Here is a 27234-nt window from a genome sequence, read left to right on the forward strand (position 1 = left end):
CTGAAAACTCTTAGACATAAAGATGGAAAAAAAAAAAAAAAGATAGAAAATAAAGTGAAGATTAATAATTAGCTGATATGTGTGAATGCAGATGTGTCTGAAGAGAAGTACAGTGCTATTTATTTTGGTTCTGCGTGTTTATCTAAATCTAGTTTCAGTTCAAGGGGCAGTCAAATTGAGATATAGTGTAACAATTTCAAATTTACAAGATTCAATTTAGTTAGGCACTTACTTTAGGAATTCCCTTATTGTATTTGCTGTCAATCTCGTCAATCCCGAATGAGATGGAAGATGAATCTGCGGCCATGTTGATTCTCTGTCTGGCAGAATTTTCACTAGGTAGGCCAAGTCCAGGTCCCTGAGAGTTTGGCACTGGTCCATTGGCCAAGGTATCAGAACCCAAAGACAGGCCGAATTCATCAGTGGGTATGAAGTTCATTGCGTTTGTTGCTTTCTGTTGTGAATAAAACCATAAGTTTTCAAACTCCTGGGACGAATCCCCAATTGTGCTCTTCCCAGCAACATCAGCAGCAGCAGCGGAAGGAAGAGTAACTGAATTTGGAGTTGGTATTAATGAATTGCCTTGAATAGAAGAACCCCCGTGTAAATTGAAATGTTGTGATGAACCATCGCCTGCTGCATTAGAAAGGTTGTATTCTGTACCTAGAAATGGGTAAGATGCAGAATGGTGAAAAGTGGGACTGAATCGTCTTTCCGTCAGTCCAGATACTGGTGAGGAAGACTGTGACCCTGCCCCCACCCCTGAACCTTGCCTCTGAAGAAATCCGCTTCTCTGCATTGGTAAAACCCCTGTCGTGTTGGGTTCTGAAGTAAACAAATTAGATGTCGATTGGGTATTCCTTTCATATGACATTCCCAGAAAATCTTGGTTCCTCCCATGAGACAAGTATGACATATCGTTCAGGGGAGTTGCAAAGGCTGTGGATCTACCTAAAGAGGGCCAGTCGTCTTGTTTTGCTGCAAAACTAGTGGCGTTTGGAATTTGTGCATATGGAATGGTGGAACTTCCCTGGCTCCAGGCTAGGGGAGATTGATGGTAGATACTGCCCTGCTGCTGTGATTGTGTTCCTGAAAAGTGGGATGGAAGTGAAGATGTCCTCTGGTTGAAATTAGAAATAGGAATCCCACTGCTTTGGCTGCAGTACATGGCATTGTTTGAACAACAAACAGATCCTTGTGTGTTAGAAATTGACAAATTTAACCTTTCCATGTAAAAATTTACCAACATCATCAACGAATACTCTAATAGTTATCTCTATAACAACACAAAGTATGGAAGGTGTTTTTAAGGCATCCAAAGTCCATAAATATTGAAAAAAAAATTAACAAAACTGGATTTTTATAAAATTGACGAAGGAATACAAAAACATAATGGAATTGAAGAAGATACATAAATCTTAGATTATTTCATTATTTTTATTTTCTATTGCATTCTTAAATACATTGGTGTATACATAGACTTGGGAATATAACTGAATTTTACAAGTACCCATAAACAAATAACTAATTATATTAACTAATGTTCATTATCTTTCATTCTTCTCCATAATGAACATTGAGGAAAAAAAAATAGTCATTATTCTATCCTCGCTCTCCATAATGAACATTTTGAAGAAAAATTGGAAAATATGTGTCTCAAAATCTGGGAGAATATTGTCATTTATCTTGATAAGGTGGACAAGGGCAAGTAGGTTAGTGATGACAATGGCCCTTCTACTCAGACCCGAGGGAACCTTAAAAAGTCCAAGGAGCAGTCCAAGCACGAGTTGCAAGATTTGAAGAACATGCCTCATAATTTGGACCAAATGGAAGCGAAGATGTCAAAGCTTTGAAGAATCTTTGTTAAGTTTATATTTTTCTTTGTTTTAGGCCTATTGTGTTATAGGTCTATTTTTTTTGTTTTTGTTGTTGTTGAGTTGTGGGTTGGTTGTGTGTTTCTTGTTGATAGCTCTTTGTACTTAGGGTTTCAAGGTCCCTTCAAAACTTGATTCTCTTAATCAAAAACTCTATCTTTACTAGGGTCTCTCCTTAGCCATCTCCCAAAAATAGTGAATCTGCATTATCCAATCATCAATGTAGTCACTCTACAATCAAAGATGTGATCAAGCTATAGGTAACCATGATGAGACACTCTACTAGTGCTCACTCCAATCAAAGATGATCAATCTACAATTGACCATAGTGAGTCACTTTGTTGGTTCTCACTCCAATCATGACCATGCATGGTCATCTCATCTCTATTGCAATGCCTAAAAATCTACAATCTACAATCTCAAAATATTCATCAAACTAGATATAATAATCATGGAACTTATCTTATAGTCCAACAACAAATCTGCAATTTTTAGGACCAAACAATGTCCAAAGCTATCACCAACAACTTATACAAAATCTATAATAAACCAACAATGTCATAGAACCAAAAAATCTACAACAAAGTTTGAAGCATATATATCACTCATCTTTGTGAAATTTCCACTTGAATCAGTTATACAATGTATGTTAAATTAAACATCCCCTTTGCAATAACAGCCATATCAATGTCATCAAAACAAATCATCAAAATTCAAATCAAAGACATCTCGAACATAGAGGGGATCCATCACAGTGTGAAGAAAATAAATCTTATCATCAACAATAGTAGAGCCAACAACATTGTTATCGCCAACGATATTACCAACATCCTTGTCATCACTAACAATATTACCAACATTGTTGTCACCAACAAGAGTTTCAACAAAACTCAACATAACCTTGTTTGGAGAATCAAAGTCAATCTCTATCAAAGATGTCACACCTATAGTATCTAAGAACCATCTGATGTCTCTATTAGGATTGATACAAACAAAGAATTAGTAACACGTAACATAAGTTTTTGCACTTTCTTTGGAAAACAATGAAAAAAATCATGCATGTACATTAACCACATAATAAAGAGGGGTGGATATCAAAACATGAAATTGGTGTATGGACATGACAATCACAAAATGAATACAATTTTGGTTTAACCAATTCGACACTTATAGAGGAAGATTCAACTTGGCATGCACTCATAAGCCCTCCAAATATGATGCAGGTTTTTCTCAAAACCTACAAATAAACAACTCTGCTCTATATAACAGAGGAAATAAGCATAATAGGATAAGAATTAACAAAGATATTGGGTTGCATTACCCTTCAATACACATTTGTGTATTCATTATTGTTGAATCTGAAAATTACATCCATCCAAAAGAAGACTCCTACATTACTAGCCATCCCATTTTATTTGGTAACCAAAAACCTAAACTCCCACCTACATAAACTACAAGGCAATCTCAATTAAAATTGATTAAAATAAAAAATTAACTCTTGATTTCCCTCCTGCATGGACTTCCATGCAAACAGCAAATTATAAATTGAAAATCAAATCCTAATTTAACTCCTACGAAGACTTTTGGGAACAACAGTCAAGAAATAGTTGCATCATTCTCCCCATCTTTTAGAATTTTGAATACCTAGTTCAAAGCCCATTTTACATGAACACTCATCAACAATCAAAACTCTAAGAATCTTAACAACCTAACTATTGCATAATTGTATTTTTGGCGATGAAGCATTGTCTTTTGTCTCAACATGCTACTGCAAACATCCAAAAAAAACAGTTTGGAATAGATGATAGAACCATCATTTTGACTTGAAAAACCAAGCCATAGTGTTCCCTTCCCCACCAAATTAAATATCTCTGCAAATCATCACATTTTTTCTTTTTCACTTCCAACCACTTGTTGGAATAGAGATCATCTTCCTTTGCCAATTAAGCCATCTTACTCTTTTCACTCATTGGAATAGAGGAAGATTCAACTTGGCATGCACTCATAAGCCCTCCAAATATGATGCAGGTTTTTCTCAAAACCTACAAATAAACAACTCTGCTCTATATAACAAAGGAAATAAGAATAATAGGATAAGAATTAACAAAGATATTGGGTTGCATTACCCTTCAATACACATTTGTGTATTCATTATTGTTGAATCTGAAAATTACATCCATCCAAAAGACTACTCCTACATTACTAGCCATCCCATTTTATTCGGTAACCAAAAACCTAAACTCCCATGTACATAAACTACAAGGAAATCTCAATTAAAATTGATTAAAATAAAAAATTAACTCTTGATTTCCCTCTTGCATGGACTTCCATACAAACAGCAAATTATAAATTGAAAATCAAATCCTAATTTAACTCCTACGAAGACTTTTGGGAACAATAATCAAGAAATAGTTGCATCATTCTCCCCATCTTTTAGAATTTTGAATACCTAGTTCAAAGCCCATTTTACATGAACACTCATCAACAATCAAAACTCTAAGAATCTTAACAACCTAACTATTGCATAATTGTATTTTTGACGATGAAGCATTGTCTTTTGTCTCAACATGCTACTGCAAACATCCAAAAAAAATAGTTTGGAATAGATGATAGAACCATCATTTTGACTTGAAAAACCAAGCCATAGTGTTCCCTTCCCCACCAAATTAAATATCTCTGCAAATCATCACATTTTTTCTTTTTCACTTCCAACCACTTGTTGGAATAGAGATCATCTTCCTTTGCCAATTAAGTCATCTTCCTCTTTTCCTATCTCCTTGAAGGCTTAGGAATTCTCCTCCATTAAAAATCATCATTTCTTGTCACACCGTTTGTATCACCTGTACATAAATCATCAAAGACAGAAATAGAGTTAAGGGAATAAAAATTTCCCACAAGTGCCTTCACCTCCACATTATGCCCTTTAGGCATGCTTTCAAGTTCTTCTATCATGAGGTCTTTGTTTTCTTGGTTTTGCATGATGTTCTTCACAAATCTCTTTTTATTTTATGTCCTCCTTTGCTGCAAAACAAATGCCTATGCTTTTATTTCCTTCATCCATCACCCTTGTTCTTTCTTTAATAAAATGATCTCCTTCTCCTTTTTCACTAATGAGATTCTCTAGAGAATTCTCTAGCTACTTCTAGCAAGTTGTTCTCTCTAAAAGAAATAAATCTTCATCACATATGAGGCTCCCAAAGATCTCCATCTTTGTTGCAACTTCCTCTCCAACGTAGACTGCTTCCACTACTACAATAATTTGGGCCTCCTCTTGTGATAATCTACATTCCTTCTCGTTGCAATCTCTCAACTCCCCTCTTTCTATATTGAAATCTTCAATACCTTCCCCTTCGTCAAGGTAACACAACTCAATAGATTCATTAAAGTCAACTATCTAGATTCATCTTTATCACATCCTTGTAATACAATGGAAATTAATGTAATAGAACAAAGAATAGTAAAAACAATAGACTCCATACCATTGGAACCACCATTTTGTGTCCTTTATTCAGAAATAGAAGAATTACGTTTCTCTAGCCTAATTCCTAAATCTCCGACCATCCTCTTTATTCAAACACGACTCCCAAATTTCCTCCTACACAGACTACAAAGCAACAATACTTAAACTTAGAAATTGTCTCCTAGTTTACTTCCTACATAGCCTACAATGCAATAGTTGTTCAACAAAGTAATCAACACCTAATTTATCTCCAATGAAGACTACAAGTGACAATATTTTTATTATAAAATCAACTAACAATTATTCTAATTCTTAGGAGCCCATTTGCATCATTCTCCCCTTCTTTTAACATTTTGAACCTCTTGGTTCAAAGCCCAGTTACATGAATACACCTAAACAATTAAAACACTAAAAATCTCAACAACCTAACTATGACATTTTTTATTGTGATGGTTGGATTTGCATTTTATCCTAAGATGCTACTACAATAAACATCCTAGAAGATTTTGGAATAGATGATAGAATTAAAATTCTAACTTGAAAAACTAAGCCACGACATTCCCTTCCACCAAACTAAATATCTCTTCAAATCATCACATTTTTTCTTTTTCCACTTCCAACCACTTGTTGGAATTGAGATCCCCTCCTCCTTTGCGAATTAGTCTTCTTCATTTTTTTCCCAACTCCTTGAAGACTTAGGAATTCTCCTCCATTGAAAATCAACATTGCTTTTTACTCCATTTGTATCATTTAAGACAAAAATAAAGTTAAGGAAATAAAAAAATCTCACAAGTGTCTTCACCTCCACATTATGCCCTTTAGGCATGCTTTCAAGTTCTTCTATCATGAGGTCTTTGTTTCTTGGCTTGGCATGATGTTCTTGACAGGTCTCTTTTTCTTTTTTGTTCTCTTTTGCTACAAAATTAATGCTTGAGTTTTTATTCCCTTCCTCAATCACCCTTGTTCTTTCTTTAAGAAAATGATCTCCTATTCCTCTTTCACTAATGAGATTCTCTAGGTGCTACAAGTTGTGCTCTCTAAAAGAAATAAATCTTCATCACATATGGGGCTCCCAAAGATCTCTATCTTTGTTGTAGCTTCCTCTCCAATGTAGATTGCTTCCACTGCTACAACAATTAGGACATCCTCTTGTGATAGGTTGCATTCCTTCTCATTACAGTCTCTCAATTCCTATTTTTATGCATTGTAATCTTCAATGCCTTCCTCTTATTCAAGGTAACACAACTCAACAACTAAGCCATCAAACTCAACTATCTCATCATCTTCATCCCATTCAACCTTTTTTGCTCTATGTGACTCTTGGAAAATCTCATTCAAAGGTCTTTTATCCATTAATTTTTTTGCCAACTATTAAATGGATTCTACGTTTCCGTGTTCTAACAGTTTCACTCCTTGTCTGATCCTTGACTTGGTGACTTTCATTTCTAAGAATAACTCTTGCCCACAAAGTGAATATTTATTTTCACCTTCTCACAACTCTTCAATGTCTTTGATGTATATTTCTTTCTCTTTCACTTCTTATTATTGCATGCCCCATAATCTTCCAACATACACCATAACTCTTCCAAATCAAGTTGTAATTGTTGCAATTCCTTTTATTGGTCTTTGGTTTACTATTGTCTCTGCCTTTGTCTTACTCTTTCTTCCAACCTGATTATTTTTTTTTTCAAATCATAATATAACTCCATAATCGTATTTTTAGCCCCAAAACAAAGATACAACTCTCATCTCCTCTTTTGTTTGGAATGAATATATTATTAAAAATGTATCAAAATCCTATTTCTATCCTTCACCTCTTTGAATAAATTATCACAAATTTGATAAGCACGTTTGTAAATTAATGATCTACGAACCCATACTAAATGAACTCAACTCAAGCAACTACACTTGACAACATAGATATTAACAAACTTGAACAGCATTCCCCTCATTAGCATGGTACAATCAAATAAGAAGATATCAAAAATGAAAAGTTAAGCCCCAAAGAACTCAAACCTTCAACAATTTTTTTTATTAAACAAATTTTACTTCTCGTCATTAACACCTATGAAACAACCACAACTTTGGCAGTGTCACCAATTATTTTTTAGCTCGTGTTTTTTTTCTCGCAAAGTCTCCATCCTAACAGTCTCCATCCCAACATCGTTTAATGCTCTGATACCAAACCGATGCAGATTTTTCTCAAAACCTACAAATAAACAACCTTTGCTCTATATAACAGAGGAAATAAGCATAATAGGACATGAATTAACAAAGATATTGGGTTGCATTAAAATACAAATTTTGATGAGTTTCGAATACTTTGAAATGTAAGACCCAATAGAACCCTTATATCCAAGATGTTTAGTTTTTGAGATTCCCAAACTCTCACGAATAGGTTTTTCATTCACTTGCTATGTGGAACTGCTAGAAGAAGCATGATGTTCAATATTTTTCTTCTATGCTAAGGAATTTGGTGTCTGCTTCTATAAACTATCTATTTCCTGTTGTAGCAAAATATACTAAACACAAAACTATATAAAAATAAGCTTAAATAAGCTCCAACACTCTATTCTTTGGTTTGTTTCTTTGCGTTGTCAATTTTAACATGTAAAGACAAAATTCAATCTTCAAATATAATATATCTCATTATATAAACTTAATCAATAATACCAAAAAAAACTTCTTACAAACACTTATTTCTCTTTATCACACACACACAACAATCCTAATAATAACAACTAACATCTTATAGGTATCTTTCTCGCATTACAAAAATGTGAATCAAATTCCTTAACTTACTTCCTCCTTGTTACAGATCCTTACAAACTTCTAAATTATACTTCATCTCTTACGGATTCAATTACAGATACAAATTTCCAGTATCATATTAAAAAAAATAAACTACAGCAAAGAAAATATCGTCTCATATATTTATGCCCATGCTTATCAAAAAATTTCTAAAGCAATTGGTCTTCCAAAAGACACATCCCTGTCAGGAATATAAAAACAATAATAGAATTGAAAAAGCTAGATAATGCACAATAGAAGATACATAAAATTATTCCATTGTTTTTATTTTCCATTGCATTCTTACATTGAAATAATAATACCGCCTAATTTCATTGTTTTTGGTTTTCATTGCAATCTTTCATCAAGTCCGTTTAATTGAAAAGTTGTAGTTTCATATGTCAAAATAATCTACAGGATACTTACAAGATAGATGTCAAGCTTCCGCCTTGCTGTATGTTGTTATGCATATTGTTATAAAGGAGATCCTGTGCTTGCTGTAACTGTTCTCGTTCTCTTTCTGCACATTCATAACCCAGTGAAATTAATGCAGTTAAATTATTCATCAGATTCTGCGAAAACTTACTGGTGATTTGTAATGAAAGATAGATTACCTTGGCGATGGCGGTTCATGTGTCCACCAAGTGCCTGTGATTTCGTAAATTTCATTTCGCAAAACCTACATTCATACGGCCTATTGTTCGCATCTTCCTCGATTGATTCGACCCTGCGCTTTTTGTTTTCTGCATAATCCGCACTATAAACATTACTTTCTAATCTGCATTCACATAACTAATTCCTAATTATGCAAAATTACAAGCAGGGAGAATTTTCCTCCCAGGATTTAAATGTTAATAAAATCATTCCAAGGAAAAGTGTTGACCCGCTTGTTGAAGAGATAAGGTCGCAACAGCCTTCATAGAAATTTGAACTCGGGAAAAATTAAAACACAGGCCAGAGAAATGTATTTGCCTCTTTGAAATAATTTATTAATATCCCCTGATTCGCTAGGATTTTATGCTTAAATTTAAATTGAAAAGCAGAGCCACGGAAAAGCTGAACAGTGTGCAACAACGTATGAGATGCAAAACGTTTGAATGTACAGCAAAATTCCAAATATTGCATAGCCATCTTAAATAAATCAGATTTTGAGGTCGCAAAATTTTATGTACGAAAAACTGTCAAAAGAAATTTTGTGAAAATATGTAAATCAATTCGTTGTCGGCGGATCCGTATTGACCACATGTTCAGCTAGGCTTAAAATATAGAAATTTAAAAGTAAATGGATGTCTTTTCAGCGAATTTCAATCTCAGAGATTTAGCGACCAGGTTTTCAACAAAGTTTGGAATATCAATTCTATGATCAAACAAATCTTCATTTAATTGAAAATAAAAAATACTCAGAACGTTTTTCATTTTCTTTCTTAAATTATAAAATTCTTAGAATAGCAGATAAATTTTCATTTGCAATGCTTGCGGGAAACAAAATTTCATTATTTTTATTAGCGAATTTAACTCTTATACTGACGAGATATTCAGGCAAGTTCAAAAATAGCAATACTCTAGAGGATTTTTTATTTTCTTTGTAAAATTATAGAATTCTTACATTAAAAATGTAAACTTTCTGACAAAATAATAGAATTCTTATCACGAAAATGTAAACGAACTCCTTCAAACAAACGAGGGTTTCAGCTAAGATTCGGAACAGAAAACAATTCATTTCTAGATAAAATTATCAGCTAATTTCCATGGTGAGTAAATTTAGCGAGCTAAATTAAAAGAAATTTCCTGACAAAACAAAAACCCGATTTAACAAGATTGAACTGACAAGATAGAAGGAGATGAAACCTAATTTTTCGCTGTCTGCAGTGCTACTGTTGGACGCATCAATTTGAGATTGAGACATATTCCATGCTGACTCAGGACCAGGAGCCTGAAGGTCATTTGTTAAAGGCAATGTTGTCCTTAACGGCCTATTATTGTGCTCTTGCCTTTGCCTCAACATGCGGTCATGCCCTTGCTCATCCTCATCCTTGCCCTCATTAATAGTATAATTTTCACACTCTTTCTTTGTAGTCCCTCCCTTCAGTGCTCTGTTAGGGAAAGAGTCAATTGGATCCGGCGGCTCTTCGTAATAATCTGGTCGCCATTGTTTCATTTCGACTACGGCGGCAGCAGGAGCACCACTTCGTTCCGGAGAATGATTCAGATCCAGACAAGATTCCTCCGTTCTCCTGGTAACAAAATCAATTCGTGCTATTGCTCACTTCATCTTCAAATTCAAAAAACACACAAATCATAAAGAAAACTTACATGATGTTCAATGCGTCCTAACTGCACGCCATTCATCTGCAGTAATACGATTAGAATTTGTCACATTACAAGAATTTGTCACTGGTTTATTTGGTTGCTCCATCTCCATAAAATTGAAATGTGAAAGAAAATTCTACGTTTCAAATCACAAATTTGTGGAAAAATTGATCGCTTTCATTAAAAAAAATGAAAATTCGTTCTTTCAAATTCCTATATTTTTCATTGCAGAGCAGAAAAGAGAAAAGTCTCCCTTAAACAATTGCAACAAACAAGTAGGATTAATTCGTGGCTTTACCACAGTTTGGAAGCTGCTTGTAAGAAAGTGTTGAATTTGTGTTTGCAGAAAAGCTTGAGATGTCTAAGTCTGAAGGAAGAGGATCTGGAGATCCTTTTTCTTTGGTCAGAATGCATGTCTCGGCATTGATTGCTGCAGCTAACTGGGTGTTGAACACTAATTTTCCCTTATTGCAATATAGTTGCATTATGTACATGTCCAAAAGAGATCTCCCAGTTCCGTTACTTTTTACACTTCAAATTCAAAATATGCGCCAAGAACTTGCATGTTTAAACCAAAATGCATGCCAGATTTTTCTTGCTTTTTTATCTTGCAAATGTCATATTTCTAACACATCTGAATCTTTCCATATCCAGAAAAAAGATAAGTATAAGCTGTAATACATGCTATTTAGTAATACAGGGTGGGAAACTTCTACGCAGCATACAGGACGTATTTTTCACTGTGTTAATTAATTAATTAATTAAAAATTAAAAAACTATTATATTCTAATTTTTATTAATTAATTAATATGATAAAAAATGCATTCTGTATGCTGTATAGACAAAAATTATTATTATTGTTTATCTATATAAATTGATAATATTGTTGGCCTATAATGAACCATGTATCTATGGTGGATAAAAAATTCAATAGACCAATTCTCCCCTTAGGGCAATTGTTGACAGCACTAACTCTTCCACTTACAAATTTGTTGCCTATTTAGAGAAGTTAATTGCTCTTATTTTTTTAGGAATCCCTTTTTTTCTTCAACAATTTTGTGCATTTTGTTTGATGATGGTAACATTTTTGTTAATTTTCATGTAGTGTTATTTTTTACCAAAATTTCTTGAAAGATTCTTTGTTTCTTTTGTTGAGCTTTGTTTTAAATCCATGTTCTTCACCTTTCATGATGTAGTCTACAGTTAATCTAATGAAGTTGTCATGGGATCCCTATTTTTTCCATCTATTGCTTACTTTTAGATGGAGTATTTTGAAGAGTTGTCACTTAACTCGTTTCTTCTTAAATTGAGTTGATGGAAGTGCTATGTGGATGATATCAACCTATTTTGGTTCCATGGCCTTGACTAGTTAGAAAGCTCCACTCTCACTTAAACAATATTGCTAACTAGATCTAGTTCACCAAAGAACTTGAAACCAATAATCAACTCCCCTTCCTAGACATGGCCTTCACTAGTTAGAAAGCTTCCACTCACATAAACACTATTGTTAACAAGATCTAGTTCACCAAAGAACATGAAACCAACAATCAATTTCCCTTCCTAAACATCCCTCTCATTAGGAAAGGGGATGGCTCCCTTACTTGTAAGGCTTCCAAGAAATCCATCTGCATAGATGGGTAACTACATGGAAATGGGGGACAAAAGCATGTCAAAAATTACCACTTTTTTTTTAAATCAACTAAAATTATATTTTGATAGTCTTTTAGAATGTATATATTCAAAATTTGAAGATTCAACACAAACAAGAATTGTATTACTTCACATCTAGTTACGAAACTAATAAAATTATTTTCAAATGATTAAACCTTAAAGGGGTCCAATATTGTATGTGTACAAAGTGTTTTTATTTTTTTTCGCTAAAATATCAAATAGTTTCCATGTGCACCTCCATTTTTTTGTACTAAATATTGTATTAAACCACTCGGTAGAAATACTATTAAGAGTGCTTGAAGTAATGAGTCTTTTTATCTTCTTTAAAAAAAAAAAATTGTAAATTTTGAAAGTGGATGCATCCTTAAAAATTATATCATTGAGCATGTGCATCTCATAAGTTACACAAAAATAATTAAAATATATATATTTTTAATTTGTTAAAAATGAAAACTGTATAAAATAATCTTATATCATTTTAGTGGTAATTTTATTAAATATTATTATAAAATGAGTAAATATAATGACAATGAAGTTAAAAAAATATTATTGAAGGTAAAAATAAGATAAAAATTAAATAAACATGTCAAATGGGGGCAAATTAGAAGCCCAATCTTTCGGGTTTTTTATTTAAACCTATTCCAAAACAAACAAAAAAAATAGAATTTTTTTAAGTAAAAAACACAAGCATATAGCATTACACATTTGCGTTTATTTTTTATTTTATGTTTTAAATAATGTAATCATATTTTATGGAACATGAAATGTGCTCACCTTTTGTATTCTACAAATTTTGATCACATTTTGTGGAACATAAAACATTTTTTACAATAAAATTCATAAGCAAAATTTTAGGCAAGTAAATAGGAGAGCAACAAAATATGGTGAAGCCATGTGTCTTTTTTTTCAATAAGCAACCACTGCTTATTTCTAGCCCGCTAGCCCCCCCTTTTTTCAAAGCTTATTTTCATTTTTTAAGACTAAAATAGAGAAAGATTCCAATTTATCCTTTTCTCTTAATTAGAATTTTACATGGGAACGCTCTAGTTACTTAAATTTAAGCAAAAAATGCTCATAAGCAGCCGCATGGGGACATGGGGTTACCTTGAGCTCTACCTTCATGCTTCTTTGCATCACTACCCTACACCAGACCTAGAATCTCATGGTCTTTATGATTGCTTTTTATGTTTTAGATTGTATATGACAACTTAAAAAATTTATAAGACCATATGGATTAACATGCTATATTTTTATAAAACTGTATATATGACAATTTAAATTATTAATAAACCATACAAATTTATTATGGGTAATACAATATAGTATCCTAATTTATAATATTAATATATTAATTTTTAATATTTATTATAAAACTATAAATTGATCTTGGGTATTTTGAAAAGATAGCATATAAATGTTTATCACTTTTAAAATATTTTAATATAAATTTTTAGAATAGTTTCTATTTTCTTATATGAATTTAGAAACTTGGTTAATTTAATTTTTAAAATTTATTGTAAATATAAGATTGGGTTAAATATGAATTTAGAAACTTGTCATAATAGATATGATGCTCTGCGAAATGGGGGAAGGTTAGACTAGAACCCGAGGTGGAATAACACACAACCCAAAAAACCGTTAGTGTTAATCAACCAAAAACTAACCTAAGTAGGCATATCAAAAGAGACACTAAAAACATGAAGAAATATTTAACTAGGAAAGTAAATATAACGAGACATCTTCAAATGCCTCTTAACATGCTCTTAGCTCCTTCTCCTTTGTTCCTCTCCTCTCCAAGTTCCAAACTAGTGTAGCTCTCAGCAACTTTTTGCACTATGGATGCTTATGGAGGTTCAAAATTGTAGATGATTACTTCAAATGCTATGCAAATGTGAATAAAAGCTAATATTAGCTGCTATGATGCTAAAATGATTTATTTTAGGCCAAAATAACAAGATATTAGTGATTTATGCTAAATGCTCTCTAGAATTCACTATAACTTAGATGCATACAAGTTTTCAGGATCTGGATTATGAAGAAATTAGCTCTATTTATAGGAAAAATGGAGCAAATGGATGGTTGAGATTGAGTAATCTCAACAAGGGTCAGGATTGAATGATGTTCAATCCATGTGAGGACTTTCAACCCAATCCCAGGATGACAAGTGTCAATGTGAGATAGGATGAGAGGAGAGGGAATAAGCATTAAATGCTTGACACGACCTGAGAGTTAACTTAGGAGTTAAGGTCAAGGTTAGGTTGAATGAATAAATTCTTTACTCAAAGAATAAAGCTTTTATCCAATGGATAAACTCTTGTGCAAAGGCAAAAGGGATAACCATAATCAAAGCAATAAATGCTCGAGGAGACACATGAGTGCAAGTTGAATTAACCATAAATGGTTATATAAGAGCCATTAATGGTCATGTAAGAGCCATTAGTGGTTTTGGAAGACTTTAGAGGTTATATTGTTGAACACACAAAGCATTAAATGTTTTTCAAAGACTTTGAAATCTTTGAGAAGTGACTCCAAGTTGCTTAGGAATGTGACAATAATTAGAGGATGGATTAGGTTAATTAGGAAGGGGTTAAAAGAATCTAGAAGGGGGTTTAGGAGTGCAAGTGGATTTGGTGGGTGAGGGAAAAATAGGATTTTAATTAAAATAAATTTAATTTATTTCAACTTGTGGTTGCAAGTTGCATTTGTAGGAAAATGCAAGTGGGGGGATAAATGATTTAAATAAATATTTTATTTAATTTATTTAAAAGAGGAAAAAGGGATTAAATGAAATAAATATGATTTATTTATTTAATTGATTTGTGAATTTGGTATAGTGAATTAATTAAAATAAATTGAATAATTTATTTAATTAATAGGAGAATGTTTGAAGATGAATTAATTAAATATTAATTTAATTAACTGATGGCTAGTGGGTTTTTAATCAAATAAATATGAAAATTCATTTAATTAAAATGGACAGATTTATGTGACTACATTTGCCCTTCTTTGAGACGGTGCGGTTTATCGCGTCATTTCAAAGAAAGAAAAATAGCTGTGAAGAAATGCCCCATAAAATATTAATTTAATGGGTGGTATGCCCCCTCGAGAGATGGGTCGAAAAATTTTGAAAAATCGGGCGATCACTCGAAAAAGAATGAAAATTGGCAGGGTGATAGAAGAAAAGAATTTAGCAATGTTGGTCAAAAATAGAAGAAATCAGAGATAAAATGGAGAAATGGGAGGCTCGAGAAGTTCACGGGAACCACGACGGTGAGCGGGGAAAAATTAGGGGTACGACGAAAGGTTTATATGGGGAGAAAGGGGTGAAAACAGACTCATTTGTAGCCGCGACCATAGTGAAATTGTAGCTCTGATAGTGAATTTCTGGAAGAGCAAGGAGCAGTCAAGATGTCGGTTCCCATAACAGAGCACCAATTAGAGCGAGTCTGACGATTCCAGCAGTCAGATGACTACAGACCAGCGGAATGTGAATTTGAATTTTTGAATTTTATGCATTTTTTATATGTTTTTTGCTTAGTCCAAGTTGAGTCAAGGCAAGAGCGCTAGAACTTTGTTTTGGCACTTTTGTCAATTGAATTAGCGTTATTGTGCCGCAATGGCGCTATTGTGTGGTCGCTTTAGTGCTTCTGTAAAGGTTAGCGCTATTGCTCAGGTGTTTGAGCGCTATTGTTTGCTTAGCGCTATTGAGTAGTTGATTTAGCGTTATTGTTGTTAAGTAGCGTCATTGCATAGCTAATGTAGCACTTTTGTGGTTTGAGCGCTTTTGAATAGTTGATTAAGCGCTTTTGTTAGAGTATTAGCGCTATTGTTTAGGAGATAGCGCTTTTGTTTGTAAGATAGCGCTTTTGTGCAGGATAATAGATGCCCCAGTTTGTGTGACAAAAAAAAAATCTCCCGATGTTAATGATAGATGGATGGAGAGATGAAGGTGAGAGTTGTTTTGAACCATAGTAGCCCTGATGAGACTTAGGTCATTAGGATAAATCCCTGTTGAAGTCTAGGTGTGTCATGATTGCTTACCTGTTGAAACTCAAAGATACTTGATCAAAGTATTTGTTGATAGTCTAGGTTTAAACTTAAGAAAGTTTGAAACAAAACAACTAATGATGATGGTTGATGCACTTGTGTAGGAGGATTTGCACGTCTTACAGTTGCACAAGAGACATCCCGCCACATAGGGGTTGCGTGATAGGTTGACTGAGGCCGAGGTGGATTGCATTGCAGCGACCGGCCTATATGATATGATGTATATGCCCGTGATTCGAATGAATCACAGTTTGATTACAGCATTGGTAGAGCGCTGGCATAGTGAGACATGCACGTTTCACTTGGCGTAGGGGGAGATGACTGTGACACTGGAGGATGTATGGCGCATCCTGCATATTCTCATTTGAGGTGAGTTGATGACATATGACAGAGCATGGGGGACCCTAGCGGTGCAGAGATTGTTTGAGGAGGATGTCTATATTGATGATGGTTCGATAGCCTGGGAGGACATAGCCGCATTGTATGAGTCGTTACCAGCAGTGCTATCAGAGATTGTGGGGGGACTACTATGCCCAGATCGACAATCACATGGACTTGTTGTTGGTTGGGGTCAGGTGATTGAGCAGATGATGACAGAGGGGACCCGGTTTGCATGGGGACCATGCGTGTTGGCACACTTATATCGGGAGCTTCATGAGGTAGTATACCGTGGGAGGGGCTCTTTGGCAGTGGGAGTCACGCTGCTACATATTTGGGAGTGGGAGCACCTACCAGTTACCCGACCACTTAGTCTGAGATTTCGGGCAATCAACCAGCCATATGTATATATGTATAGCAATGTGATGAGTCAGCCCCACTTGGGGAAGTTAGAGTGGTGGCGGCGGGCACTGGATGATCTGGATGCAGTGAACTGGAGACCATATATTTAGTGTGAGCCCTAGGAGGATGATGCGGAGGCATTTTCGTATGTGTTCATGACCTGATTCCCCATTGGGAGGATAGCCTACCATGTGGAGAGACAGTTGTCTAGCAGAGTTTTGAGACAGTTTGGATGGCGGCAGGGATTGCCTAGGGGATCGGGAGAGTATGTCAAGGTGGTCCGAGAGAAGTATGCATGGGGGCCAATACTACCTTATGATCAAGCATTAGCAGAGTTTCGGATGTTACAGGCGAGACCATGGGATATACGGTCGAGGATGGTAGATGTAGGGGTGTCAGAGGAATATACGCGGTATATGGCGGCGCATCCGATTCCTCGAATATCAGATCCGGCAGAGTCGATTCCCGATTTTGACGAGGATAGGGGATGGAGACGGAGGAGGAGAGGAGGTCGAGGACCTATAGTAGATGGACGAGGGAGAGGGGATGGTGGTGATGGAGGAGGAGGAGGGGGAGATTGTGGAGGTGGTGGAGGTGGTGGATTTGGAGGTGGAGATGGCAGTGGTGGTCGAGTTCAGTGGAGAGGGAGAGGCGGTTTGCCATTGTGGATATCACAGGGACCTTTGATGCAGGGAGGAGTTAGATTGGGTGGGAGAGGTATGGGGGAGAGGGAGGTACCGATGGATAGAGGGGAGGGAGCCATTGGAGAGGGAGCGACAAGCGAGGCACCTATGGAGACAGGGGAGGGAGCCACTGGAGATCTTCAGGACCATATGATATTACATTTGTAGACTCAACTTACAGCAACCGAGACACGGGTGGAGGATCTGGAGGCGGAGGTTGCAGCTAGAGATGTGCAGCTATTTGCACGAGAGTCAGAGCTAACTATAGTGCTACGGGAGAGGGATGATGCGATGGAGAGAGTGATCCAGTTACAGGAGAGAGTGCGGGCCTTGGAGGGAGTACCAGGACAGGGGCTGTTTGTGGAGGTTTTGGTGAGGGAGGTCCGATGAGCACAGGCTGAGATAGAGTATTGGCGGGGGTTCTATGAGCAGGTGGTGCCAGCTAGTCAGCGAGCACTGAGCTATTCACAGATGCAGCAGGCCAGATCAGAGCGGTCTCAGAGGATGCAAAGCAGTGGGGGTGTGATGGGTCCTCTACGGAGAGATAGGTCAGGCGATGCAGGAGCTAGTGGGGGTTTGATGGGGCCTCCACAGAGAGATAGATTGGGTGGTGCAGGGACTAGTGGGGGAGCAGGTGGTGATGGTGGTGCAGCATCTGGTCAGAGTGGCATCTGAGAGAGAATTTTGCATGCATGTATTTATATTGTTATTTTGGACTATGTCTTGGATGGCTCTTGGTAGCCGATTTTGTGGACTTCTTTGTACTCTGATACATGAGATGATATATATGAGGAGATCCCATATTTTTGTGATGATATGCATTTTGATATGTATGGAGTTTATGCTTGGATGGATACTTGTACTTTGCGATATGTATGTGTTTATGAGATGATTCCTATATGCATGTTTGATGATGATTTATTCTTACATGATGTCTATATGCATGTTGTATGATGTGGGATTCTAACATGTGGATGCAGGTTGATATATGTGTGCATTTGATGTTTTGAGATAGAATGTCGAATGTATGCAGTGCCATGATGTTTATGTATGCATAATAAAAATGATGTTTTATGATGGTATAGATAGTATTTTGTATTTTAAATCAATACAATGATGGGATAATGTTATGCAATGATGTTAATGGAATGCTTTTGAATGAATGATTTATTTATAGATATGCATCTAGATGGTTTAAAAATGAATGTCTATGTGGATAAACAAATGTAAAGTACAAATGTTTAAATGATGATTTCTGAATGGATGTATATGTATAATACAAATAGTTTTTATGATTCTAAATGTCAAAATATGATGAAGTAAAATGATAATGTGATGATGATGCAACTCATGAATAACTGCATCTTAATGCAATTAAAAGGGATAATGAATGCAATCTTAATGGATCCTAAGTGAGATAAAATGAGTATAAGAATATACTAAAATGGATGAATGAATGCACTTGAACTAATGGATAGATAAATGAATGTATGCAATTATGGAAACCTAAACAAATGTATGATACATAAGTGTTGAAATGATGATAAATGATGATCACTAATTGATATTTAAATGAATGTATAGTAATGAGTAATCATGGTAGTAAATGCAAATAAGGACAATTATTTATGTAAGTGAATCTAAATGTCATGAGGGTAATAATGAAAGAATATAATGATACTAGTGCAAGTAAGATGAGAATGAACTATATGGTGTAAAGTGCAACTAAATGATATTAAATGCACGCTAATGAATGGCTAAAGAGTAATGCAAATGTGACTAAAATGTAATGAAATGATGATGGGATGATGATAGATGAATGCACTTGATGATGTATCAGAGTACTCTATCGCGATTGTATCCAAAACTAGCTCAATTTTCGCATAATTGCTCATTTTTAACTGTGTTCACACTTGCATGCAAAATTATGTATATGAATAATGAATGAGTAAATGGATGGACGGTATGCAATGGAATGCAATATAAACAGATGAGATGAAATGACGATCCATAGTGCTTTATTTTTCATCATCGAGCTTGTTAACATGTTGTAAGAAAATACAAGCAACTTGACATAATGATTCAAGATGACCTGAGTATGTCTTACATGGATTTTGGTATAGCAAGTTAATTCAAGCAACTTGATATAATGGGTCAAGTTGACCTGAGTATTTCTTGCGGAACAGACAAGGATGATCTCCTTTCATGCATGACTTGGAACGTCCTCCTTGATCTTTTGCCGATCATATCCTAGACAAGTTCATACCATAATAAGAGATAAAAACCTTTATCCAGTTTGGATGAGGTAGGAGGAACCAAAGAAAGAACATTGTATCTATAAGCAAACAGCATATATAAAGAATAAAGAATATGGATCCTCGATAATGGTTCATGCTCATATGGTCGAGGTATATGTTGTAGTCAGCAAGTCGTAGTGATCTATGACTGTGTTCTGCATAAGATCACGTAGCTTAGTGAACTTCCCACGTAGACACCATTAAGACATGCCCTAGTACTTCATCGAAATAATGCGCCAAAGATACACAAACAATGCTGTAGAAACCTAATATGAATAAATAACCCACAAATCAACCAAGTATTTGATAGCTTAAACAGAATTTTCTTGTCAAAGAAAATGTCATCTTGTCTTGGTTTTGTTAAGGAAGGATACATCCTTGTTGAAGACAGTTTGTGTGTGGATGTTGATTGTTTGGTCGATTTGATAAGTGGTCATTGTTTGGAGTATGTCACAATGTTTGTGTGTTATCTTCTTTGAAAAATGTATGTACAAGGTGTTGCTATGTTTTTGTTTGTTTTGATGTTTTCTGATGTTTTTGGATTTGGTGAGATAGTTTTTCAATGTTTTTGGATTTTGATGATTGTTTTCAAATGTTTTTGGTATTTTGTGAGATAGTTTTCCAATGTTTTTGGATTTTGTGAGATAGTTTTGAATGTTTTTTGGATTTTGTGAGATAGTTTTGAATGAAGAACTCAGTGAATCACAAAAATAATGTAGAATCTACTTCCATCAAATAGGTTAAGGGCTTTGCCCCCAGTTTTAGACATGACTATGAAAAAGTGGGATACAAGACGCATGAAGTACTTTCTTGATTACAGATCAATAACAAGCCATGTTGTGGATGGATGGATGAGTGAATGTAATGAATGTGATCGCAACAAACCTGAAAGATAATGGAGCCGTAGCCTTCACAAGTGGTGCCTGTTTGCCAGGTTTTCACCATCGTACTTACCCAAAGTACCACCGGAGTGGTTTGTTCATCGTTTGGATATATGTTTTTCTTTACTATTTTGATGTTTTTTGTATTTTCTTCAGGACATTTTTCTGAATGTTTTTGGTGTTTTGTCGGTATGTATGGGAGCCTAATGCTCTATGCAACTCATGTATAAAACTTTTTAAGGTGAATGCTATTTCGGATCTGCTAGCGGTTCTCCTTCTGAAGTAGCCAACTGATATGCCCCAGACCCAAATACAGCAATGATAACATATGGACCCAGCCAATTTGATTCGAACTTTCCCTAATGTTCGCGGTTTGGTTGGTTACGAGGATTTTCTCGGAGAACAAGATCACCTACCTCAAATGTGCAAGGTATAACTCGATGATTATAGCTTCTGCTCATGCGTTGTTGATAGGCCTTGAGGTGATTGTATGCAGCTTGTCGCTTCTCATCAAGTAGCTCTAAATCTTGAAGACGGGATACTCTATATGCTTCATCATCTATGAGATTGTGTAAGGAAACCCGTAGTGATGGTATCTCGACCTCAATAGGTAAGATAGCTTCTGCACCATAGACCAGTGAGTAGGGAGTTGCGCCTGTAGGGGTTCGAATGCTAGTTCGATATGCCCATAGTGTTGGATTCAATTGAACGTGCCAATCACAACCGACATCATTGACTGTCTTCTTAGGATTTTTAATATGTTTTTATTTGATGCTTCGGCCTAACCATTGCCTTGTGGGTAATAGGGTGTGGAAAAGCGGTGTTGGATGTAAAACTTCTCACAGAGCTCACGAACATCCTGATTTTTGAAAGGAACACCATTATCTGTGATGATGGACATGGGTACACCATACCGACAGATGATGTAATTGAGGATGAATGAGGCAATTTTCTTGTCGGTGACTTGGGTAAGTGGAACAGCTTCAATCCACTTTGTAAAGTATTCAGTGGTGGTAATAATGAATTTGTGGTCGTTGGATGAAGATGGATGGATTTTACTCACAAGGTCAAGTCCCCATTGACAAAAAGGCCATGGCATTGTGATTGGTTGCAATTCTTGTGCCGGTGCATGTATCAGGTCTCCATGAACTTGGCATTTCTTGCACTTTCTGACAAAGTAGTAGGAGTCTTTTTCCATAGATGGCCAATAGTATCCAGTGCGCAGGAGTTTCTTGGCTGGTGACGGACCGCTTGCATGAGTCCCACAAATTCCTTCATGTACCTCTTCCAAGGCCTTTGTTATCTCATCTTATTCCAAACATCGAAGGAGAGTACCATCAAGACTGTGTCAGTATAGGGTTTCAGCAAGAATGGCATATTGAGCGGTTTGGCAAATGAAGGTTTTACGTTGTTCATTTGATTGGTTAGGAGGAAGTGTGTGATTGTGGAGGTAGGTGTAGAATTCACCGTACCATGGGGATTCAAAACCGATAAGGCGACATATCATCTCAGATTTGGGGATATCATAAGTGGGGATCCAAAGTTGTTCTACCAAGAACTCGTAGCGTGTTGAATTTTGTGGAAGATCTAGGAGAGATGCAATGGTAGCCATAGCATCAGCAGCTCGATTCTAATCTCTTGGTATCTGCTCAAAGGTGATAGTAGTAAATGATGCCTTTAATTTGTCCACCATTTGTTTGTATGGCATGAGATTGTCATCCTTGGTCTGATATTCATCTGTTGCTTGCCGAATGACCAGTTGGGAGTCGCCATATACCTGTAGTTCTTGTAACTTCCATTGTATGGCTAGCCTGAGTCCTTTGATCAAGGCCTCATACTCTGCTATGTTGTTGGTGCATGGAAATGTGAGTGTAAGATTTTGGGATGTTGTCACCTTGAGGTGTGATAAACAGAATGTCTGCCCCCGAGCCATGCCTAGTGTATGAACCATCAAAATATAGCTTCCATGGTTGTACTACTGTGATCATGAATATCTCTTCATCTGAAAAATTGGAAATGAGAGGATGATCGCCTATGAGTGGTGCATCGGCCAGCTGATCTGCAATGACTTGTCCTTTGATAGCCTTACGGTCCACATACTCGATGTCAAATTCACTTAGAATCATCACCCATTTGGCCAAGCAGCCTGTTAATGCTGCTTTGTTGAGTAAGTATTTGAGAGGATCAATCTTTGTGATGAGTTGTACTTTGTGTGTTAACAGATAGTGTCTCAGCTTAGTGGCTGCCAAGATTACTGCTAGGCAAGCTCGCTCAATAGGTGTGTAATTGAGTTCATAGCCAACCAGTGTGCGACAGATGTAGTAAACAGCACACTCTTTCCCTTCTGCATTGTTTTGTGCCAATAGTACACCCAATGTTGTATTTGTTGCTGATATATAGAGTAGTAGAGGCCTACTGGGATCTGGTGGGATCAACAATGGCGTATTCATGAGATAATCTTTAATCATCTGGAACGCTTGCTGGCATCTTGTATCCCATTGAAATCGGATGTTCTTGTGTAACAGGTATGTAAACGGGTGACACTTATCTGCCAGTTGTGCAATGAATCTGCGGATAGATTGAAGTCGCCCTTGTAGTGTCCTTAGCTGGTTGATGTTCTTTGGAGGTGGCATGTCCATGATTGCTTTGACCTTTGCTAGATCGACTTCAATGCCTTTGCTTGAGACAATGTATCCTAGAAGATTCTCTAAGGTTACTCCAAAGACACATTTCTTTGGGTTGAGCCGAACATGATATTGTTCCAGTCTATCAAAGATTTTTTTCTAATATGTCCAGATGACCTTCTCTTGTGAGTGATTTTGCCAGTAAGTCATCAACATAATCTTTCATTATGGTATGCATCATGTCATGGAAGATGGTGGTCATTGCTCATTGATAGGTTTCTCCTGCATTCTTGAGACCAAAAGGCATTACATTCGGGTAGTATGTGCCCCATGGACATGTGAATGATGTCTTATGTTGATCCTCTGGTGCGATCTTTATCTGATTGTATCCTGAAAAACCATCCATGAGTGAAAGCATGGCATGTCCTACTATTAGGTCTACTATTATGTCGATGTTAGGTAGGGGGAAGTCACCTTTAGTACATGCCTTGTTCAGATCTCGAAAGTCAGCACAAATACGGATGCCCCCATTTGTCTTTCCAATAGGCACAATATTGGATATCCAATCTGTATAATCAATTGGTCTGATGAAACCAACATCCAGGAGTTTCTTAAGTTCTGCTTTGACTAGTACTGCAATCTGAGGATGCATCTTGTGAAGCTTCTGCTTGACAGGTTTGGCTCCTTCTGCTACGGTGAGGTGATGCATGACTAAATCTAGATCAAGCCCAGGCATGTCTGCATATGACCATGCGAAGTTGATCTGACACTTCTAGAAGAACTCTATAAACTTAGGTTGTTCCTCTGGAGTTAAAAAAGATGCCAAATGTATGTGGTGAGGTGTTTCAGGAGTCCCCACATTGTATTCTTTTGTTTCCTCAATGAGAATTATTGATCGTTCTTGTTGTGTACTAGAAGGGAGAATGTCAAACCTTTCATCCTTCGGCGCCTTAGAGAGTTTTTCACCATTGGATACGCTCTTCGTTTTTACTTTTGTGAGATCAAACAGTGCCACAGTGTGGTTTTCACTGGAAGATCCATGTTTTATTGTTATATTTTTGCAGCTAAAAGGTTTAGCATCCGCCCCAAAGTATGTTGTGCTATTAAGGTCAATGGTGAATCTAGCTTTGTGATCCCCGCTTGGTATGTTATCTCATAGTTCCAAGAAGTCAATGAGCGCGTCATCGTTTTGGAATTGGTCAAGACATGGGGGATTAGGTTGGTTCCATTCGATGAGTTCAGGATGGATAATGGGCATTACCTCATCAATTAGGTTGAGTTCGTTAGATGTGTCAGTGAGGGTTAAGACATTGTGGTGAAGGTCATTGATGGTACTCTTCCTGTCAGAATCAGGCGTAGGATGTGACGTAGGGTCTGTGGAAGAAGTTTCCATTCAGAAACCCAAGAGGTCTTTATCTGTGCTTCTCCGTAAATAGGGATGTCTTTTTGGGGTGGAGGTGGTGATGTGTCTTCCTCATCTGAAGTGTTAAGCTGTATGGAATCAAATTCCCACTCATGTGAGTCAGTCTCTAAGTCACTTTCCAGTATCTGATTATTATACCATACTAGGATGTCCTTTGAGTTAAACACTGCAGGTGTGACCGGTTTTGTAGATGAAACGATTGGTATTGCAAGAAGGATTATGGGGATCAATGAATCCAATATGGGGAGTATCAGTAATGTTAACTCTGGTTCTTCTATTGGAACTACTGGTGTCATAGACACTGTTGTGGGTTCTAGTACAGTTGTTGTTGCTAATGGTGCTATTGATGTTATTGTTGTTGTTGATGGGATTGTTGGTTTGATTGGTGGGATGATGGGTATTGTAGATGGTTTTGTTGGTATTTTTAGCCTCGATGGGGCAGTTGTCATGGTGTTTGATGTTGCTTTTATAATCAAAGGTGACCTCTTTGTAATAGGTTGATATAGTGGTTGACTGGGTTTTCCTTTGAATCTGAGCTTAGGAAGGATCTCCTTTTGAAAGCCTAGTCCTGTATTATCCTTGGGCTTTAATTCTGGCTGCAGTGGTTCATGTCTTCCTTGTTTACAATGCCCTAAAGCACTTTGACCATCATATCCCATTCTTTGCATAATGAAAAGGCCTTTGCCATACTGATCTGTGGGAAGCTTAGCTTGCGGAATATCGGTGATGATGGGATCTTTATAGATCCATTCTGCTAAGTCCTCATCTCTTGTTTCTTCTTCTTGACTCTTTCTCAGGATGAATGGCGTCAAAGGACATGCTGGATTGATCAATGGTGTTTGAAGTAACCATTGAGGTTTACCATGTTTTCTAGGAGAAGTAGGCATTTGTCCCACACAAAAGAGTTGGCTCAAATTGTATTCCTCAGGACCTCCCTCTGCTATTTTCATCTTGAGCTTTTCTTGCTTGGGTATAGTGGTGTTTGAACTGGAAAGAGAGGCTGGACTTACGTATGATGTGGATGAGATGGTCTCTCTATTGTTGGGAACAGTAATCTTTGGTTGATGACTTATATTATGACAATATGCAAAGGGGTTTGCATCGCCCGGGATTGTGATTTCTACACCATTATGTGGGAACTTAATACACTGATGGTAGGTGGATGGAACAGCTTGCATGGCGTGTATCCAAGGTCTTCCTAACAATAGATTGTATGGAAGAGGAAGGTCTAGAACTTGACAAATGATGTGTTTCACCACAGGGCCCACTTGGATTGGTAGCACCCCAGCTCCTTTGGATGAACGCTCTGCATCATCATAGGCTTTGATTGTGATCTTCTTGCGGGGATCCACTGATTCAATTGCATATCCCAAAGTTGTGACTAATTGTAGAGTATAGATATTTAGGTCTGCTCCATTGTCGATCAAGACTCGCTTGATCCTATGTTGCTTGATAAACCCTGCAATGTGGAGTGAGGCGTTATGAGGTTGTTGGAAGGAGGAGTTGTCACTTTCTGAGAAAGTGAGACAAGGTGATGATCTTAGATTTCTGACCATGGCTTGGAACTGATCTGTATTTAGGTTTGCAGGGACTGACACCTCTTGGAGAGCTTGATACAAGATTGTTTTATGGGATGGAGATAAGCACAATAGCTCTAAGATAGATATCAGTGCGGGTGTTTTGTCCAACTGGTCCACAAGGTTATACTGCTTTGAGATAGATGTGGTACCTTGTGGAGCTGCTTTTATGGTAATCTTGTTGCGACGTGTAACAACATTGCAAGTGGAGATGGGATTTTTTATGGTTATAGTTGCAATTTGTTCACTGGCATCGTATAGGTGATTCACAGTGTAATTATACACGACTTGCGTATAATTGGTGGTATCTGTGTTTCGCCCTGAAGTGGAAGGACCCCTTTGATCTTGTGATGGATGTGGATTTTTAAACATGAGATGATCATTGTTTGTTGTCTTTGGGTCATGTCCTTCGATTTCGATTTCACCTCAGTCAATAAGATCCTAAATAAGATCTTTCAATCTATGACAATTGCTTGTCTTATGCCCTTTCCCTTGATGGAAATCGCAATGTTCAGTATCCCTCCACCATGAAAGTTTGACTTGAGGTTCATAATTTGATGTATTGGGTAAGGTTACCAGATTTTGAGAAACCAACTGTCGTAACACTGTTTTGATGGGTTCCCCTAAGGGAGTGTATGTTTGCTTTGGTTTTTGTTGACATTGTCTAGGTTCGTCTTGAGATGTGATGCGACCTTGATTGGAGGAGCAACTGTGTTAGTCTTAGGTGGGGGATTATGTCCTGCAAATCGAACTACATGTTGTGCACTTTTGATAGTTCTTGCATCCACAAATCTGTCGTTGACGACATTTTTGTTTT

At 36.6% G+C, this 27234-nt stretch overlaps 1 protein-coding gene across 3 annotated transcripts in view; it reads right to left on the reverse strand.

Moving 5' to 3' along the window:
* The window catches only part of LOC131038360 (uncharacterized), a 40031-nt gene extending 28998 nt beyond the window's left edge, over positions 1-11033 (reverse strand). For 2 of the 3 annotated variants that reach the window (XM_057970771.2, XM_057970769.2), the window contains exons 1-6: positions 10733-11033; positions 10438-10473; positions 9973-10358; positions 8739-8867; positions 8551-8644; positions 233-1157 (exon numbers count right to left, since the gene is read on the reverse strand). In XM_057970771.2, the coding sequence (XP_057826754.2) occupies positions 233-1157; positions 8551-8644; positions 8739-8867; positions 9973-10358; positions 10438-10439 (1536 nt within the window). In that variant the 5' untranslated portion in view covers positions 10440-10473; positions 10733-11033. Of the gene's footprint in view, positions 1-110; positions 1158-8550; positions 8645-8738; positions 8868-9972; positions 10359-10437; positions 10474-10732 lie in introns of those variants that run through there. The other variant, XM_057970770.2, reaches the window with a different exon arrangement.
* Between the last annotated feature and the right edge of the window lie 16201 nt (positions 11034-27234).

Source organism: Cryptomeria japonica, chromosome 10, assembly GCF_030272615.1.
Source record: "Cryptomeria japonica chromosome 10, Sugi_1.0, whole genome shotgun sequence".
Classification (NCBI taxonomy): domain Eukaryota; kingdom Viridiplantae; phylum Streptophyta; class Pinopsida; order Cupressales; family Cupressaceae; genus Cryptomeria; species Cryptomeria japonica.